This window comes from Mytilus californianus, unplaced genomic scaffold (assembly GCF_021869535.1).
Source record: "Mytilus californianus isolate M0D057914Y unplaced genomic scaffold, xbMytCali1.0.p SCAF_1, whole genome shotgun sequence".
In the NCBI taxonomy this organism is placed as follows: domain Eukaryota; kingdom Metazoa; phylum Mollusca; class Bivalvia; order Mytilida; family Mytilidae; genus Mytilus; species Mytilus californianus.
The window spans coordinates 133,003,651-133,018,530 of NW_026262581.1; the positions used below are offsets into that span (position 1 = coordinate 133,003,651).

A 14,880-nucleotide genomic window follows, 5' to 3' on the forward strand; every position below is an offset into this window, starting at 1 on the left:
GTACAGGTGAATGTAATTACTATAAAACATTTACCTCTCCACTGGGCATGCTCAGTCACTTACTATATATTATAGTAAGCCACATGTATCTCATTCATACTGTGTAAGTGATCATTATGATAAAAGCCGACAAATACTTAAGTTTAATTCGGATGTTATACTACGAAAAATATATTGACGCATTTTAAAGAAACTGTGCATTTGTGAAAATTGAATAAGGACATTACAGGGAATTACAGAGAGATAGAAAGACATTTGTTAGTGACTATAATAAATCACTATGGTACTAATGCATTCTGTATTAACACTATCTAGTTATGTACATTCTGAAGGAATGAAATATAAATCAAAACTCATTCAGGAATCATGTAAGTAACATTAGTACAAATTTAATTTTCAGCCTAGGACTTTTTTTTTATTTTACTTGTTGTAAAGCATTTTGTTGTGTTTTGTCTTATGAGCAGAAGCTAAGATAGAAGACAAATGGTATATGTTGTCAGTAGTACTACTAAATTTCTGAATATTAACGAATTTATTTGAATGAATAATGTTGCTTTTATGTAATAACTGCTTCGGTAAAAGGAAATAAGGCAAGTGTTTTGATCCTAACTACAATAGGTCTTGGAACTGGTAGGACTAAATGGTAGCTTATATCATGCTATTTTATAATATATAAGGGAAAGGTGTACCAAATAGTCACTGCTTATATAATGCTATTTCATAATAGATAAGGTGTACCAAATAGTCACTGAGTTTGTTTTTAAGCTACATTTTTGCCAATTACTTCTTTTTTTTATAAGATCGTTCTGAACATGCATGAAATATTTGCCACTGCCTGGACATTAAGCAACCAACAATCAATTAATCTATTTATTAGAATATAATGAAAGTGGGGGGTTATGATTGTGGAAAAAGTAATAAAACTGGACAATTTTTTAAAATATAAATTGAGGTTGTAGCTTTCATTGAAGAGAATAAAACCTGGACATTTGGATTTACTCTCTATGTTGAGGTTCTTGTGCTTAACATTATATTATAGCTATACAATAGATAACCATCAGTGTATTTGTTCCCCCCAAAAAACATTATATTATAGCTATACAATAGATAACCATCAGTGTATTTGTTCCCCCAAAAAAACATTATATTATAGCTATACAATAGGTAACCATCAGTGTATTTGTTCCCCCAAAAAAGAAACATGGATTCAAATATACTTGCAAATTAAAATATACTGGAACACTTTATTGTCTGTAGAAGTATAGGTATACAAGATACTGGAACACTTTATTGTCTGTAGAAGTATAGGTATACAAGATACTGGAACACTTTATTGTCTGTAGAAGTATAGGTATACAAGATACTGGAACACTTTATTGTCTGTAGAAGTAGAAGAAAAGGCTTCAAAACTTTTGATTTATAATATTGCATTAGGTCATGAGGTTGGAAAACTGTTCTTAATGACATTGTTGTTGATCTGGTGAGATTAATCGTCAAGAAGAAAAGTGTGATTGACGTAGGACCAAGTAAATAACAGGAAGCTGTAGACCATCGTTATTGATTTCAGTTGACGGATGACACTGTGGTGTTGATAGTCCATGGATTATTTTCAAAGTTTTATCTGATTTCAAATTTCAGGTCACTATATTAAGGTCTGGAGGAAAATGAGCAAAACCCATATTGTAAAAGTAAGCTATAAAAGGCCTTGGGTTGACAAAATGTGAACTAGATCAAAAGAGTTGATTATGAAATACTTTAAAATAGAAAAAAAATATTTTTGATAGTGATAGTTGCAGTTTTTATTTTGTTTACATATTGTTGCATAAACTGAACTGCACAAAATGGAATGATTTAAAGCTGTCATGATGAACATGAATATCATGCTGAAACATCAGTTGTTAAAAATGTTGTCTTATTATAACAGAAACCTTTGTTAAGTTTGCCTTTAAATGACTTCTACATGCTTGTCACACAGTACAATGTATGTGTAATCTTATTAGCGGGAATACTATTGATAAGTCATGGTTAATTTAGAGGGAAATTTGTTAATATAGGGGTGAAATAGATAAAGACCAGTTTACTTAGCTGGCAAAGACTGGATCTACAGTCCAGAATTTAGGACATGTTAATGTGGTAATGCTTTCACTCACACAAAGGGAATAAAGCCTTTAATTATGATACCTTTATTTAGAGGTTAATTTATTAAAATAGGAGCCCCAGTTTCATAAGCTGGCAAAAACTTGATTGAAAGTCCAGAAATTAGTACATAAAATCCAATGCTTTTACTCACACAAGGAAATATGAATGCAAAACAATGAAAGTCTTTAATGATGATACCTTATGTAAGGTCAAAATATGTTACATAACTTATAACAATAAATAAAAGAACTACTAATTTCAGTTATCACAATTCAGAAGGGAAAAACCCATTCTGTATTGTATATATAGGAACAAGTTTGTATCTAAGTACTGTCACAGTAGGGAAAGAAGCTGAAAAACAAAGAGAACAAATATGAAATATTGCCTATCGACTACATATATTGAATAAATATGAACAGAAATCAATCACAAGATGAATTTTTGTAGATCAAATAATAAATAGATTTATAAATGTTGTATTTCATACCAGTTTGTATTACCATAAAGAGTATTATTGGTCTGTTGATGGGCTTTTGTTTCTTTAGCTCTCAATTTTTGGCATAGAAAAGTTTTAAATAAACTGAACTACGTTCATCAATTTGTTGAATGAAACAGGGCTGTGTCTACAAATTACGTGTAGTATTATGTATATCTTACAACAGTGATTCATCTTTTTTGTCTTCGTTTATTGTATTAGTTACACAGCTTTCAGTTGTAAAATGCACAGAATTAATGCATGAAAACAAGTATTAAGTTGTAAAATTGTGACTTTTCTGTGCTAACTAAGTTTTTGAAAGAACATCTCCATCTGTTGACATTTAGAGGTGTCGACAGGAAACATAAAGACAGGTAATTTAATGAGGTTACAAATAAATTACATGTACAACATAGAAATCAACGAGGATGAAACATAAGCGGACTTATAATATATGTACAGGAAATGGATTAAACTGCTGACATAAATGTCTCTTGTTACCAGCAAGTTTAACCACCTTATCTGCAGTACTCACTATTTACGTGGAAAAAAGTGGGTAGTAAAAAAAGTGTTAGTTTTAAACAAAACTACTTTACAAATCAGATATCCCTGATCCTTTTTTATTCCTTTCTATACTGAGAAGGCTAATGTATTTTCATATTTAATAAAGAGAACAATAATCAAACTAATCAATAAAATATCCTAGTTTAAGAGGTAAACAATAAAAGAAAAAAAAACAAATTGTGTCATCTATATATTCCTATGCCAAGAAGGAAACTGTTACACATTTGTTTTGGCATAAAAATGTCGGCTTTTCATATAAAACTGTGCATAGAAATTTCATTAAATAAAATTCTAGTTCATGATGGTAGTAAATTTACTATATATAAACTTCATATCGACATTAATGCAAGGTAAAAATGTAAGCCAACATAAATTTGACATGGGAATCTTTACCTCCTGCAGTATTAATGTATTTTATGATGGTAAAATTGAGGGAGACCAAAACAAATACTTGGCAAAGTCTTATTGTTGGTATGATCCTGGCAGATTGAATAGGACTTAATGAATACTTCTCAGGATAATAGATAGAAGATTCATTTCTCCTGCCATGTAAACAATGTAAAATTGGTCATGAAAATGTCACCTTAACAGACGACAAGGCGACAGCTGAGAAATGCTACCATAAAGTAAAAAATATAATCCTAAAATAGTATGAAGGACACACATTTTTTTACCTTGCAAAATAAAGTGATTTAGAAAGCAAATAAAATTTCAAGATAGCAAAGTCAGTAATGAGATGACTATATTTTCTACACCTTCATAGATTTTAAATGTTATTTGTTTATCTGATAGAGAACTTCCTCTGTTACAGATAAGCAGCAAGAACTTGATTTACCAACAGTTAAAGTAGATGAACCTCAAGTCAAAAGGAAAGAAGAAGAACCACAGAAAGACTCAAAGAAGAGTCCTATGACCCAGATAATTGGTGTTCGCAAAATGAAACATGCGAACAGTTTTACTGGAATTGTACCTAAATATGGCGTAGAACCAACTAATGCTGACCTTTTGGCACAGGTATGTATATACTACTTTGGAAAAAAAAAACAATGCAAAATTTTTACTCTAGAAAAAATCAAAACTTCAACTTTATATGATTCATTGTAATGAGTTTTAGTTGCTACTAATTAAAATGAACCCAATCTTATAAAAACATATGATAATTATACTATTAGAAGTGAAATTTGAATTTATTGCAACATGTGTTATATCTATTGAATTATTGTATTATGAAATTAGTTCTACTTGGTAATAAAAATAATACTTCTTATTGTGGCAACATTTGTGAGGAATAAATATAGCATATTGATATCACATATATAACAGAGTATTGGTCTTAAAATGTAGTGCCAAGGTCGAGGACAATTGCTGAAGGTCATACATGAGTCAATATACTTTGTAACAAAAGAAATGACTATTTTATTTTAAATGTCTGTGTATATAAGTATTAAGTATAAAGCCTGAAGTAAAAGTGAAATTTGATTTGTCTGTGTCAATGGGTCCCGTAGGTAAATCAAATATATGTGATGACGTTAATACTGACCCAGTTAACTACAGTTAAATACTTGCAGTATTCATAACATAATTTGTTAATTACTCTTAAATCTTAAAATCAATATGGAAGGTTAAATCATATTGCTGTATAAGTCACTTCTATCAAATTTCCCCGATACTTACTTCAGTCAATATTTGCATTGGAAACCCAGTATTGCACATCTTGGTAACTTGGTTAATTAGGAATAAAATGCAGCAGGTTACGACTGGTTGTCATTTGATGGTTGAGTCTGTCTCATTATTTCAATAATTACCTATTCAACAGTTCTGTCCAATAAAAAATATAAGAATTTTAAGTTTTAGCAATAAAAAGTAAAAGTACATATTTATATTTTCAGACTTTAACTGATATTAATAAATGGGGTGCTGATGTGTTTAAAATTGCTGAATACTCTGGGAATCGACCTCTAACCTGTGTTACTTACAAAATATTTCAGGTAGGTTAATACTCTGGTCAGATCTGACCTCTAACTTATATACCATAATTTTTATTACTCATAGTATTGTTACAAGCTTGCATAAAAATCTTGTTACATTTTAGATATGTGTTGAAATAGTCTGGGCTAGGATTGCTATAGTAAGTGCCTTTAGGTATCAGCTGTTATTATATACAGTTGTATAATAAAATTCCTTGATGATGATTTCAGTCTATCTGGTTAACCTGTATCTAATGTTTGTAGTGACTTATTATTGTTGACGTCAGTTTCCATTGTCTTCAGTTTCCCTCGGTATTAACTTGTGATTCTGCTGCTGTACATATATCCCCTTAGATAATTAAACTTTATGAATGAATCACAATTTTAAATACATGCCAAGAAGCTTGGCAGCTTTTGTAAGATTTCATGAATTAATGTTTTAAAATTTGGCAGTTTTTCCAATAGAAATTAAAGATGTGTGAGGAATGATAGAACCAAACTCAAGTCATCAGATAAGAAATCACAAAAATCCATGTTATGTCAAAAATTTGTTTTAAAATCTTCCAACAAAATTATTATCAAAAGATATTCCATTAATATCAAAATATATTGAATTATACAAATGAGCGGAACTTGCTCATTAAGGAGGCTTTTTAATTTAAGATAAAGAACAGCAGTAGAGCACTGTTCATTTTGTTTTCTGGGAATTCATGTAATTATATGTTAAGTGTATTTTCTATTGGAAAATCCATTTTTTTAACCTTAATATTATATCAAAAACAAAAATATGATGAAAATTAATAAAAAGATAGAACTTGTAATAGATTAGGTTATTGGCTTCTGTCTGAAACTAGTTGATAACCATGTAAGATTACAAGATAAGACAAACCCTAAATGATAAAATGACAAGGTACCAAAAGTGCTAATGAATAATTAATGTTTATACAAGATGGCATGGAAAAGAGATTTTTTTTAAACCTTTACATCCCTTCAGTAATTTGAATAAGGCTTGGTGTAGAAACATTAGGATAGATCATATGATCCTGTTTACTGACGTCACTATATTGATCTGCTATCACTATTAGTGACCAGAAAGTTAGTGATTTTGGCATAACCAGCGGAGTCACTTAGTACCTGAGGAAATATCATGCTGTAATGACAGCCTGTACTCTCTTATCACTAATTGACATATCATAAATTCAAACAATAATTTATACAAGATCATCATGTTTTGGTAATAAGCCATGAGGAATTTTACATTTCATCATATGGTTTCTTGTAATATGTGGTCACGATTTTTCACACTTTAATAGTACATTGCCTTCTATGAAAACGATGAGTAAAAAAAACAATAAAACCAAATCATTTTCTCTTTCTAGAGTACAATTTAGTGCTGTAAATCATTTACTCTTTCTAGAGTACAATTTAGCTTCCAAGAAGGCGTAGACATGACTTAAATATATAATTAATATATGATACTTTGATAGGTTTCACACCAAAAATGATTTTATCATTGTCAGATAGAATACATGATAATTGGAAATAAAAGACGTGCTGTAGGGATGGATGTCATTGACACTTTGGTTATATACCATAATATCTGTTATAATACCTTGGTTGTTGACCACCATGACTGCACACAAATACTTTGAGTATTAACAGCTCTTATTTGCCAGATTAGATTTTAACACATTTTGAGTGTTATAGTTCTTATTGGTGTGAATAAATTTTAATGTGTTGTTAGTATTATTGTTTTTTAGATTATTTAATTTAAGTTCAATAAACTTCATCAAATTGATAGTATAAAACAATGACCTTTAACTCACAAATATAATATTTTTGCAGGAACGAGACTTACTAAGTATGTTTAAGATTCCTGCTACCACACTGTTGAACTACCTGATGCATTTAGAAGATCACTATCACCGTGACAACCCATATCATAATTCTACACATGCTGCTGATGTCACACAATCTACACATGTGTTATTGTCATCACAGGCATTAGAGGTAAATATTATTCATCGATCGTTTTCTTATTTTCTGATCGAGTAACACATTTATTTGGGATCATCGTTTAATTTAGAGGTCTTACTTTGATATCATGGTACTCAAATAAGCAGGCAAGATGTTCAGGACACACTGCATGTTTGATCTTTCACTCTTTTTTTTTTTTAAATTTTTCTTTAGTTTTATTCAAACACTAAAGTTCGTGCCATACCAACCTATATTATGACATCAAATCTGGACATTTGTCATGTACAGTAAACATATGAAATTATAATAACACTATGTGAGGTAATATATTTGTCATCATAAGTTTACATCAAATAAATTGTAGGTAACTGACCAAATTAAATCCTTGCTGCCTTTCTGGTACACTGCCTTAAGCCTTGGCTAGCTAAAGTTGTTGAACTTTATAATAGATAAACCTTCATTATAAAATTTCACCAGGTAAAAAACATTGATAGACCAATGAACCTGTTTTTATACATAGCTACACTGAAGAAGACTTAACAGTAATTAATATTTTGATATTCCGTTTGGTGTATATATGAGTATAATTTTTGTCACATGTCATTAGTAAGTTTCTTTGTTTTCAGAGTGTGTTCACTGATCTTGAAGTTTTAGCGGCCATTTTTGCAAGTGCTATACATGACGTTGATCATCCTGGTCTTACAAATCAGTATTTAGTTCACACAGGTAAGAACAATGGTCTTGGTGTCCACTCTTCTTTTCTAGTAGTAACTTCAGAGGATGATAAACATTTGTATTAATAATTTATGGTCTCATTTCTAACTTGTGACATGAACATTCATGGTAATAAAAGATGCTTTCATTTTGCTAAATTATTTAAGACTACATATGTGCAAATCACAAATGGTTTCAATATTCAGAAGTAAGTCCATGTGTACTAACTATTACACTGGGAACCACCTCATTCAAATAGTGATTGAAAGAAAGAATGCTTAAATAAACAGAAATAAACATCCAGCCAAACACGGACCATAAAGATTCAACTCTCACAGACACAACACATCAAATTACCATTTCAAAGTACATTTTTTGTTTGCTGTCAACCGATTTTCTAGTTATTTATTTACATCATTATAGATGAGTTCATATATCAATCATTTTTAGTTCAGTTGTACTTTGTATTGATTATTTTACTACTTGCGTAAAGAAGTTGGGATTAATATGTAAAATAAATTCTCTGATGTCATAGTTTTCATTTAAGAAAGATTTATATAAGCTTTTAATATACTTTGAGTGTAAATTATATGATGATACAAAGAATAATTCTATTTAAATTTTTCAATATTACGTCACAATTTAATTTTTTATCATTAGAAGATTAGAAAATAAAATTTGATTAAATGCAAAAAAAAGCACTATGAATTGGATAAGAACACAAAATGATAAAAAAAAAGAATGTTTGGCCGTATACAACCAAAATAAAAAGGTAAAAGTACAGAAAAAATTGGGTAAAAGAGACAAATGTAATACAGGATAAGATACATGCTATCATGACAGATAATTATTTATATTTCATTATTAGGAAAGGTATTATATTTGTATTTAAAAGGCCTTAGTAAAAAAATGTTTGAATGGTTTTTGTCTCCCTGTAAGTGTTTCAGTTTTACATTTATATACATCTATATATTTTAGGGTCAGAGCTAGCACTGATGTATAACGATGAGTCTGTTTTAGAAAACCATCACCTCGCTGTAGCATTCAAACTTTTACAAGAAGACAATTGTAACATTTTCGTCAATTTAAGTGATAAACAACGTCAGACTTTAAGAAAAATGGTAATCGATATGGTGTTAGCTACGGACATGTCAAAACACATGAGTTTATTAGCCGACTTGAAAACAATGGTAGAAACAAAAAAAGTGGCAGGATCGGGTGTGCTTATGTTGGATAATTATACAGATAAAATACAGGTAAATAAAACTGTTAGTGACTGTATCGAAGACCAGTTTTATCCAGTCACACCCATTAAAAACAGAATCATGAAATCTAAGAAGTTGGTGTCCAGGGAACTCAGTCTAATGAATCAAGTGCTGAAATAACTATCTTTATGTAATTCATGTATTGTATGATTATAACACATTAAGTCCTAAATGAATGTTAACTCCTTTAAGACGGAATATCTCATACCTAAAAATGTAAAGATCATATTAGGACAATTTATATTATGATTGATTGATTGTTGGTTGTTTAACTTCCATTGGCAAATATTTCATGTATATGTTAATCTTTAATCTAAAACATCTTACGTTCATAAAAAGAAAGTAAATTGTTCTCTATGTAGTAAGTGGAGTTACAGAATGCACTAGAAGCCAATGTTTAACACAGTTTGGACAGTGTTTTCATTATCTGCTTGATGTCATGTGACTTGATTATACAAGTTTTATAACAACTGTTCTGTGCATGTCCTGATTTCTGTGAATTATTTAATGTTAGTACAGGGATTCAGGCTCTTGTTTCTTCTGAGTTTTCAATAATATACAAGTCTTATGTAAACTGATACTGCTATGAATAATTGATTGATGATTTATACAACTGGAGATGACATTTTCTGAAGAAAACATTAAATTTTTTTTTTTTCACTTTATCTGAATCATAAATTTTAATGTTTTTTTTTTTAAGTTTGACACAAAAAAATTAAAACAAAAAACATTTCTTAAATAGTTATGCATGTACAACCAAAAGTTTGATAGTAACTTCTGATAGTACAGAAAGTAAACTTCTATGGAACTTTTATAAACTAAAATTTTTATTTTTAGGTGTTACAAAATATGGTCCATTGTTCAGATCTTAGTAACCCCACCAAACCAATTGAGATTTACAAGAAATCAGTTGATCGACTGATGGAAGAATTCTTCCAGCAAGGAGATAAAGAAAGAGAACGTGGTATGGATATTAGTCCGATGTGTGACCGACATAATGCCACGATAGAAAAGTCACAGGTAACAAATCTTTTAATCTATTGTTTATCACGTAATTACTATGAAATAAATATTTGCAGTACAAAAACTTATAATTGTTTGATTGTTGTTGCTATGCAATAGGAAATTTATGCATATTCATAATTAAATGAAATTTTGGCTTATTTCAAGTGCATGAAGTGAAGAGAATTTTCTGTGTCTGTAACATGAACATTAAAGCTACATGGATCATCATGTTGTACAGTATATACCTAAACAAACCAGGATTAACTGTAAAAAAAAAAAATTAACAGATGGCAAGTAAGAAAAATGACAATTGAAAAAAGTTTGGTCTTAAGTTAAAAAATAAATTTGTATTTGTAATCATTTGCCACTGATGTTACACATATATAATTTTATGATTGACAGGTTGGTTTTATAGACTATATAGTGCACCCTTTGTGGGAGACATGGGCAGATTTAGTGTTTCCCGATGCTCAAGAAATATTAGACACTTTAGAGGACAATAGAGATTGGTATCAAAGCATGATTCCAGTCAGTCCGTCAGCAAGTTTCTCAACACGGAAACGTAACTCAGATAAAGAAGAGGAAACAAAATTTCAGTTTGATATGGACGAAGTTAAAGACAATAATTGTGATAGTGCTCAGACTTTAAAAGTTTCTACGCCAAAGACGCATTAGTTTTATGTGATATTTTGTTTTAAGGGAGAGCACTCTGTGATTATTTATTTTTTCTTGGGTTGTTATTTGCGTTTAGGTGCTCAGGGAACTTGCAGTACCCAATGAAAACTGAACGAAAAACTTAATTTGCTGATTTTGCAACGAAACATGCAAGACTTATTTATTTGCCATTGTATTTGTTTTCCTTATTTATAAAATGTGCTTTGAAGGTTCAAAGCTCTTCCTTTAATTCCATCAATTTCACCAGACACTTTATTCTCTTTGAGTACCTATGTAGGTTGTCTTCCAGAAAATTATATTTACTGCTCTGCTGAAAGTATTTATTTTTGAAAGTAAAAATAAAAGTTAAAATAAGAATTATTGCAAGAGTACTAAAGCTTTTTTCTTTCTTTTTTTTTTGTATCATTATTTATTTTTATTTTAAATTCTTCCATTGATGTTAAAAAGTTTAGAATTTTTTTATTATATTTTTTACTTTTCTTGTTGTGGCTTAACTCTATGTAAAAAAGTTGAACAAGGAATTTATTTGAAATTTTAAAATAGAATTGTCCCCATTTATAAACTTACTGATGTGATGGGGAGGTTAAAACCTGAAAAAGTGGAGTAAATTGTTTAGCAAGGGAGATAAATTTATCTTCATCAAGTGAAGATAACTCATCTGTGATCTCATATCAAATTTTATCTGTAAATAATGGAATTGTATTTAATTTTTTGCATTATTTATAAATATGTAAATATAAAACAGTTTATTATGTAAGCATTACTCATTGTTAGCTGCATTTTTTGAAGATAAACATGACATCTGACCAGTAATAATATATCTGTTGTCAGTGTATTTATATTCTAGGATTTACATAGAAAAATTAGCATTTAAGGCACATTTCCCCCGAAAAATAAGAGAGCAGGAAGGTTCAGCTGTGTATTATTAAGTGAAATCAATATTTTTCGTGTCTTTGATATCAAAATATTTTATCTGGTGATTGATTGAAATTTCCTCTTTATTTCGGTATTTTCTTAAGTCTATTTGAGATACTGCTTATTTTAAAAGCATACTCAGAATAGTTTTGAATCTGTTTTCATCAAGGCTGTTTCATCTATCATTTATGCAAGAGACTTTTCAGAATGACCTGTAGTTATACTCAGATACATTTACATGTAGTAATTAGTTCCCCAACAGAATAATGATAATAATCAGCCATAGTTTGTCTGTCAATCATTTATAAATTTTAATTTCAATCATAAAAAGTGAATTTTTCATTTGTTTACTCTATTGTGTGAAGATAGATTTTGTTTGGCTCCATGTTCGGAAATAAGAACACAAAGACATTTGATGTTTACAGTTATGCATGTTGTTAAGCTTAAAGAAGAATGACATGTACATTTTACACATGTTATATGAACAGCTGATACTTGTGGACCTGTAATTTAGTTATGCAAATTACCTTCACCTTTCGACAGGTGTCTTTTTAATGTATTTTTCGGTGTAAAGTAATAGTACAGGTACTATTTGCTCTGTTATTCTCATAAAAACCTCAAATGGGAAAGACAACATAATATTAACCACAATAATTTCTAAGATTGAGTAGACAAGATATTTTTACTGGTAAATACTATAGTGCAATATTTGATCATCCTCCATCATATGTAATATAATATTCATTGTTATTGATAAGCTACAGCAGTAATTCCCGGGTATGTACAGTTGTCCCAGGTTGTGAGGAAATTCATTTTCTTTGCAATAGTTTCTCCACTGACAATTCTGGTATTCTGTACAGGAAGATATTTTATATGTAACATACTTTGTTATGGTTCTTCATAGTTACCAAAATGTTTTGTTTTTAGTCCAAATCAAATTCAGGATTTTGTTTAGATATTTATATATGGGGTATATACATAGTAATATCAAACAGGTTTTAATTTTGGATGTCTGAAGTTACTTTTGAAAAAAGTGCGAGCAAAAAAATCCTGTACAGTTTTCCAAAATTTCATGAAGAATTTAACAATATGTTTTATTTAGATATTTCTTGTTAGAGATAACAAGTGGCATTATATAATGATCTATTTAGATATACTGGTAGATTAGATAAACAGAAGTGATTGGTCATGTTTTTTACCGATGTTCAATCATTTCCATACCATTCCGGTCATGTATTAGATAGAATTGTATATGTACACATTATAGGTAGAGATAATGTAACTACAATTTTATATCTAGAGGTAGATAAATTGTTTACAGGCTGGTTACAGTTTTCTGAATCAGAAAAGTGTACAAACATCTCTATAGAAATCCAAACAGCTCTGTGATACTGATTGAAACATTCAGTAGATGTTGTTGCTGAACTCAACATTTATACATAAACAATAAAAAAATTTAAGACTGCATTTTTTTTTATTTCTTTAAGATATTAATTAGTTTAAGAAGATGGTATATATGTGGTTGATGCTCAGGCAGTATCCCATTATGACAAAAGATATGACTTCAATTTTTCCATTATGAACTTTCTGTAGCATCATTCCAATAGCTCATGCATATGACATATTTCTCGGCAGTTGATATTCCAGGAGTTGTGTGTTTTATCAAGATTTCCCTAATAGAGGGTTGCTTCTTATAAGGAAGCTTTACAGCCAAGGATGATAAATGGTGCTGTTGTGTCACAGATGACCACAGTTATGTTCCATTTATCATAGCCACAACCATCCTCCTTTCCTTGTTGATGACATCGCCATATTTTTATGAGCAACAGGAAGGGTGCCAATAGTGGAGCAGGAATGACTTATCCTTCTGGAGCAAACTCTCTTTTTTATGGCGTTTGTTTTGCTCTTTCTTTAAATTTCTGTATACAATTTGTAGACTGTTACTTGTCTTTTTATTTATGTTTCTAGGCTGTTGCATTTTGGTGGTTTTTCTTCAACATATAGCTTTTGATTACTATTAGATAGGAATTAAAATATTCACTGAATGAACATAGTTTCAGTGATGTCTGTGCATATTTTGAGGGTAACTGGTTGTCTGAAAGAAAAATCTATTAGGGTAAGGATGTGAAATGTGTGAAAGGGTTTATTTTATACAAAAAATGTGGAGATATATATGGATAAACAAAAGATATATACCATGAGACAAATCACAGACACCTAGACAGGTACACACATAAGATATAAACCATGAGACAAATCACAAACACCTAGACAGGTACACACATAAGATATATACCATGAGACAAATCACACAAACATTTAGACAGCCACACACATAAGATATATACCATGAGACAAATCACACAAACACCTAGACCAGTACAAATAAACAAAAGATATATACCATGAGGCAAATCACAAACACCTAGACAGGTACACACAAAAGATATATACCATGAAACAAATCACACAAACACCTAGAAAGGTACAATACACATAAGATGAATACCATGAAACAAATCACACAAACACCCAGAAAGATACAAATACACATAAGATATATACAATGAAACAAATCACAAACACCTAGACAGGTACAAATACACGTAAGATATATTCCATGAAACAAATCCCACAAACACCTAGACCGATACAAATACACACAAGATATATACAATGAAACAAATCACAAACACCTAGACAGGTACACACATAAGATATATACCATGAAGCAAATCACACAAACACCTAGACAGGTACAAATACACATAAGATATATTCCATGAAACAAATCCCACAAACAGGGTTTATTTTATACAAGAAATGTTGAGATATATATGGATAAACAAAAGATATATACCATGAGACAAATCACAAACACCTAGACAGGTACACACATAAGATATAAACCAAGAGACAAATCACACAAACACCTAGACAGGTACACACATAAGATATATACCATGAGACAAATCACACAAACATCTAGACAGCCACACACATAAGATATATACCATGAGACAAATCACACAAACACCTAGACCAGTACAAATAAACAAAAGATATCTACCATGAGGCAAATCACAAATACCTGGACAGGTACAAATACACATAAGGTATATACAATGAAACAAATCACAAACACCTAGACAGGTACACACATAAGATATATACCATGAGACAA

General features: G+C 30.1%; 1 protein-coding gene across 12 annotated transcripts in view; it reads left to right on the forward strand.

The window, feature by feature from the left end:
• The window catches only part of LOC127734768 (cAMP-specific 3',5'-cyclic phosphodiesterase 4C-like), a 280,406-nt gene extending 267,243 nt beyond the window's left edge, over nt 1-13,163 (forward strand). For all 12 annotated transcript variants that reach the window (XM_052244777.1, XM_052244786.1, XM_052244803.1 and 9 more), the window contains 7 exons: nt 3,990-4,192; nt 5,068-5,166; nt 6,991-7,155; nt 7,749-7,848; nt 8,815-9,092; nt 9,939-10,121; nt 10,509-13,163. In XM_052244777.1, coding sequence (XP_052100737.1) covers nt 3,990-4,192; nt 5,068-5,166; nt 6,991-7,155; nt 7,749-7,848; nt 8,815-9,092; nt 9,939-10,121; nt 10,509-10,781 — 1,301 coding nt within the window. In that variant the 3' untranslated portion in view covers nt 10,782-13,163. The remainder of the gene's footprint in view (nt 1-3,989; nt 4,193-5,067; nt 5,167-6,990; nt 7,156-7,748; nt 7,849-8,814; nt 9,093-9,938; nt 10,122-10,508) is intronic.
• The last annotated feature ends 1,717 nt before the right edge of the window (nt 13,164-14,880 follow it).